Below are 6,037 nucleotides of genomic sequence, written 5' to 3'. Positions count from 1 at the left end.
AAAAAAAAAAAAAAAAGAACATCGTCCAAGTCTTACAAAATACTTCCCTATGCATGCTCAATATGGTGACACTTGTGCATCTGTTGTTCCGTGCAAAGCTTATTTCACGCCAGTCTTTTGCTGGAAATTCTAAGATACCTACCTTGACGTTTTCAAAGGTTAATGGGCAGGTGGAAGAAGCTCTAATCCCCATTTTGTTTTCCGCTTTCCCTATGTGAAGGCCTTCAGTGTCACGATCTACTAGGAAGCACGTAATTCCTTTATACCCCTAAAAAGAAGATTTAAAATGCTATGCCACACTTGAACTGATAGGATCCCCTGTTTCCAAGAGTTGAAAGTTAACAGAAAACTAAAACTGAACTTTGGCATTATTATTAATGGGTTCAGAGCTGCAACAGGTGCATTAGTAAACTCGGAAAACATTAGATTCACAATGAAGAAGTCTATAATTAACCATTATGGCTATGAAAATTATTAAGATACGCTGAAGTATTATGTGATCATGAGCATTCCATGTTTTAAATTTAATTTTGTTAAATGCTTTAAAGTTTCGAATGTAATTCAATTAAATGTTATGTCAGAGAAAAGACAATCAAATGTATTTACCTTTTTGCCATATACCTATTTTCCAACTAAATATTCTTAAAAATGAATGTACTAAGTAGGTACTTAAATTCATTCTTAAATAGAAAATGTGAAATCCTACAAAATGAAAGATTAGCTTCTGATATAACGTTTTAGGTGGCAATTACTAAATGGACCTCCATGTAATACTAATCACATCAACCATATATATTCGGGGAGGTTAGTAAGTAAGAGGTTGAAAAGATGTCAGTTATCTAACATTTCAGTACTGAGGAGAATGAGGACTTGAAGACAAAGCTTTTGAAAATGCAGGCAGGAAGGAGATATGAAGAGAAAAGGTGGGAAGGGGAAAATAAATTCGCTTTCAAACTTACAAGGTCAGGGTTTACGTTCGCCATCACCAGGAAGATCCCTGCATATTCTGCGTTGCTGATCCACATCTTTGACCCATTGATGACATAATAGCTTCCCTTTTTATCAGCTCTGGTCTTCAAGGCAAATAAATCACTACCTGCTCCAGCCTCTGAAAGGCAGATACTTCCTACCTACATGTGCAAGCAAAAAAATTTCCAAGTTAATAACTGTATTTGTATTCTGTGTAACAAATACTTCCAGTAAAATAAACACATGTCGCTTAAAGCTTGAGCCACTTTTAAAAGCCTGTACTTATAAAATCGTAATGGTATTTTTACAGCATTTCTAAAATATACCCTACCACCTAAGATAGATTTAAAGACTTAAGCGCACAGATTCATTGCTAAATTTAATTAATTTGTTCTAATAATTGCAGTTTTCTAGACATCTCACTGTAAATGAAACCACCAACAAAAGTATTAAGAAAATATAACTGGGGGCCCCCCCCCAAAAAAGATTTTTTTGTCTGATGATTATTCTCTTGAATTTCCAAGCAGAAACGAGAGGCAGAGCGTATTTTTCAAGTAGCATTAATTTCCTGAGCATTGCTTGATTACTGAATGGTGCCACATTGTGGTCTTGGATAGTAGTCCACATCACAGCTGGAGATGTCCTAAGTTTAGAAGAGATCGGATTCATTTCAACAACTCCTATTGACTTACTTTTTCTGTCGCAAGCTTGGTCAAATAAGTAGCCTTTTGTTCTTCTGTTCCGTATTTTCTAATTAGATTGTTAACTACTGTGTTCTGGATGTCACACACCAAAGCCACAGAGGCATCAACTTTGGCTAATTCCTCTATCACTAGGATAGACGTAAAAAAGGAAGCTCCTGTTCCTCCATACTTTGTTTCAATTTCAATACCCATCAACTAAAAGGAAAAACAAGGAAACAGATTAAGAAAGCTAATTTCTCTTTTCTTTTTTTAAGATTTTATTTATTTGACAGAGAGAGAGAGAGCACAAGCAGGGGGGAGCAGCAGAGGGAGAGGGAAAAGCAGTCTCCACGCTGAGCAGGGAGCCCGATGTGGGGCTCGATCCCAGGACCCTGGGATCATGACCTGAGCCAAAGGCAGACACTTAACCATCTGAGCCACCCAGGTGCTCCAAGAAAGCTAATTTCCATATGGGAAAATTCCTTGCAAGAACAAGTTCAAAATTAAATGTTAACTATATAGATTCCTAATTTTAAAACTGTACGTATATTTTACTTTAAATTGGTATGGCTATTGTATTATCTTGTAAGTAACAAAAACAATAGAAACTATACATACTTGAAAAGGAAGCGGTTAAAGCTAGAACTGCCATTTGTTTATGGAATCTAAAACACAAAAACCAGCAAAACGCTTCAAAGGATGATGGAATGGAAGAATGAGAAAGTGTCTCCTACCGCAGGGAGTCGGCGGAAGGCAGTGGGGCACAATCCCTTCTAGGCAGGCTCCTTGCCTTGACTCATTCAGCCAAGATGATAACTGAAGGACCACTCCTTCTGGGGCATTCTAGGTGGTTAGCAGACATCTGGTGGTGTTTCCTAGAACCCCAACAGACAAGGCGGAGGGGGCCTGGTAAACACGACCAGATGCTGGCCAAGCTTTCCAATGACGGTCTCACTGTTCAGCAGCTACTCCTAAGTCTAGAGCGTGCTTCCACAGTTCTCCATTTTTAAGTGTCCTCATTTCAGAAAGAGAATGTGTGTACGGGTAATTCAAGCCCCAAAGCTGTTAACAGATAAAAGGCTAATGCTGCTTTCTATTCTGCCCAGCCACTTCTGGAATCACAGCGTGCTGCAGTCTGGGTCCCGGCGGTTATGGGTCAGCTGAGGGGAAGTTAGTGGGAAGACTGAGAAGGTGAGGTCCAGAAATGATGTTCGATGAGGAAACACAGGGCATGGTAACTATCTGGTTATGGTCTCTTGGACAGCAGTCAGAAACACTGCTTCTCCCAAAAAGCCACCGATTTTTCCTCCTTGGAAATACCGTTTTTGTCAGCTATTGTTACGGCAGGGGACCATAAATAGGGATAAGAGGTGGCTGAGAAGAGCTGGTGTGGGAGGTGCAACCAAGCAGACGCTCCAGCTGAGGTTACACCTAAGCAAGGGCAGCTTGTGGGCTTCAGACCATCCCGCCCGCAAGAACCACCCCGTCAGGAGAGTGATGTTCAGGGGTAGAACACTAATACTTCTCAGAACAGCCCAGAGGCTCTGCCAACAATGAAGATGAAGCCTGCCCGAAAAATGGGCTCCCAGATGCCACCTGACCCACAGATAAGATTCCATGTTCCCAAGCCTTTCATTGCTTTAAAAAAGGTGGAAAAATCACTACTAGGTATGGTACCCACAAGCGGGTCTCTTTAAAGTGGGAAAAGGAAAAACTATTTAGGTTCGGTGGAAAAGGCGGTTTTTTTCCAGCAGGGTAACAGACAAGATTTTAGCCAATGGCTCTGAAGAGGAGCTACCAGTTCTGGGATATTTCCTAGTATTCAAAATAAAAGATAAACAAACGTCCCTTCACAGCCACAGAGAGGGAGAGGTGATGAGTAAGTGTGGTGATTTTGAAAATGTTCTCCTTGGAGCCCCCATGCTGATAACATTTGACAATGTTCTCCTTGGAGCCTCCATGCTGGAGCAGTTCTACTTTTATCCATGTTGTGTACTGGGCTTCTGTTAAAGGGCTCTGCGACTTAGGGAGCTGGAAACCGGTTTCCCTGGTTAGTGCGGGATTCAGAGGCCGCCTCTGCTTCTAAGTTTGCGGTGTGCAGAGGGACTCGGGTAGAATACATGGTCTACTGTGAAGTTTTACTAACTAAATCTCAATCTTGGTATTGTTGAGCTGGATCACTCTTTGTTGGGGGGCGGTCCTGGACACTGTAGCATGCCTGACCTCTATCCCACCAGATGCCAGCGTCACCCCCAGTTGTGACCACCAAAAATGTCTCCAGAGACTGCCAAATGTCTCTTGGGGGACAAAACAGCCTCTGGTTGAGGACCACAGATCTAAAGAAATCATTCTTTCTTGCTTCCGAGCCCTTCTCTTAAAAAGCACGGTATTCCTAACTTAAAATGCTAAATCAATTTAAAAGAATTTAACTAGGATTTCAACCTAAAAGAGAACACAGAGGGGCACCTGGGTGGCTCCGTCTGTGAAGCGTCTGCCTTCTGCTCAGGTCATGATCTCGGGGTCCTGGGATCGAGCCCCGCCACGGGCTTCCTGCTCAGTGGGGAGCCTGCTTCTCCCTCTGCCCCTCCCCCCCGCTCATGATCTCTTTCTCTCAAAAATAAAAAAATAAAAATCTTTAAAAGAGAACACAGATAATTTTGCCTAGGAAATGAAGAGTTTATTAAGCCATCATTACAGTTCCTGAATTTAAACACATGCATACATTTTAAAGCGGGACAGTACTTATATAAAAGTTTGGAATGGGAAGAATTATAAAGTACATACCCCTTGTTGAAATAATCCTTGTATTATCGAGGTGTCCATTTTTGAATTTTCATCCATTGTTGAAACCAGAGGAGCAACCTGTTCCTGGGCAAATTTGTTAACTGTAGGGGGAAAAAAAATACTGATAACGTCTTTATTCTCTTAATAGGACAGGTTTTACTTTAAAAAAAAAAATTTTTTTTAAATTATAAAAAAAAATTCCATTCACAAACTGAACATACCCCCCAACACGTCATGGGATCTCACACTGGATCCAACTGGTGACCAGATGGATCTGGAGGTGACACTGGGCCGTCTACTCACCTGTGTTCTTTATCATCATCTCCTCATCTGTAAACATCTGGAGGGGGGCACAGGACAGCCCGGGGTTTGTTATACCAAGGAGAGCTGCTGACTGGGAAGATTTCAGGACACGGGGAGGAGTTTTCCAAGAAGACAGGCAAGTTGGGAAGTTTCTTCTTAGCTGTCAGAACAGTCCCATTGAATAGGGAACACACACACAAAAGATAGAGACATATCTGAACATCAGATTCTTTGGAAATAACTTTTATAATTCCTTCTTACCTCTTGCGTCACCAAAAAAGAGGAGCAGAAGCTGGAACATTTTAAAATTCACTGTCTTGTGAACAAAAACACAAACCAGTTTAACATTATATCCTTTATCCAAGCAATAAGCTCTTCTAACCAACAAATTTCCCAGAGGATTAGCTTTTACCTTTAAGAAAATAGAACTTTCTAGGTGGAATTCTTTCTTTCTTTCTTTCTTTCTTTTTTTAAGATTTACTTATTTTGCGGGGCAGGGGCAGAGTGAGAGAAAGAATTTTAAGTCCCACCTGGGGCTCAATCCCACAACCCTAAGACCATGACCTGAGCCGAAATTAAGAGTCAGAGGCTCAACCGACTGCACCACCCAGGAGCCCTGGAACTCATTCTCAAAATGTTGCATTTCATGGACTTCTTTGAAGGGGAAACCTGAATATAAATAACACTACTGGGTGACCACTGCAAAGAGCATTCTAGAGTGGGGCGGGAATAGGTGAGGGCTCAGGGACAACTGAGCGGGGAGGAGAGCCCCCCGTCGACCTGCCCTGGGGGCTGCAGGCACCAGGGCTCTCTTGGTTTTCCAGGCCAGTTCTGGTGTTTCAGCTTCTCTGGTGTTTCAGCTTCAGAGACGGTGCAGCAACAGAGTTAAGAAAACAGGCTCTGAATGGAAAAAAGAGTCTCTTCAACAAATGGTGTTGGGAAAATTGGACAGCCACATGCAGAAGGATGAAACTGGACCATTTCCTTACACCACACACAAAAATAGACTCCAAATGGTTGAAAGACCTAAATGTGAGACAGGAGTCCATCAAAATCCTAGAGGAGAACACAGGCAGCAACCTCTTCGACCTCAGCCGCAGCAACTTCTTCCTAGAAACATCGCCAAAGGCAAGGGAAGCAAGGGCAAAAATGAACTATTGGGACCATCAAGATAAAAAGCTTTTGCACAGCAAAGGGAACAGTCAACAAAACCAAAAGACAACCGACAGAATGGGAGAAGGTATTTGCAAATGACATATCAGATAAAGGGCTAGTATCCAAAATCTATAAAGAACTTA

The 6,037-nt window shown here is 41.9% G+C and overlaps 1 protein-coding gene across 1 annotated transcript; it reads right to left on the bottom strand.

The window, feature by feature from the left end:
- Positions 1 to 20: 20 nt before the first annotated feature.
- Positions 21 to 5,967, bottom strand: LOC102737187 (acyl-CoA dehydrogenase short/branched chain; the record flags this gene model as incomplete). Its single annotated transcript, XM_081809711.1, has 6 exons — positions 5,001 to 5,967; positions 4,740 to 4,899; positions 4,437 to 4,537; positions 1,662 to 1,868; positions 960 to 1,130; positions 21 to 268 (listed from the first exon to the last, which is right to left on the bottom strand). Coding segments are annotated over exons 2-6 (764 nt in total), but the record flags the coding sequence as incomplete, so codon positions are not given.
- Positions 5,968 to 6,037: the final 70 nt, after the last annotated feature.

This window comes from Leptonychotes weddellii, unplaced genomic scaffold (assembly GCF_054177405.1).
Source record: "Leptonychotes weddellii isolate Sample4059 unplaced genomic scaffold, ASM5417740v2 HiC_scaffold_12813, whole genome shotgun sequence".
Classification (NCBI taxonomy): domain Eukaryota; kingdom Metazoa; phylum Chordata; class Mammalia; order Carnivora; family Phocidae; genus Leptonychotes; species Leptonychotes weddellii.
Note: the sequence above shows the minus strand (reverse complement) of the source record. Positions and strands in the feature narration are given on the sequence as shown.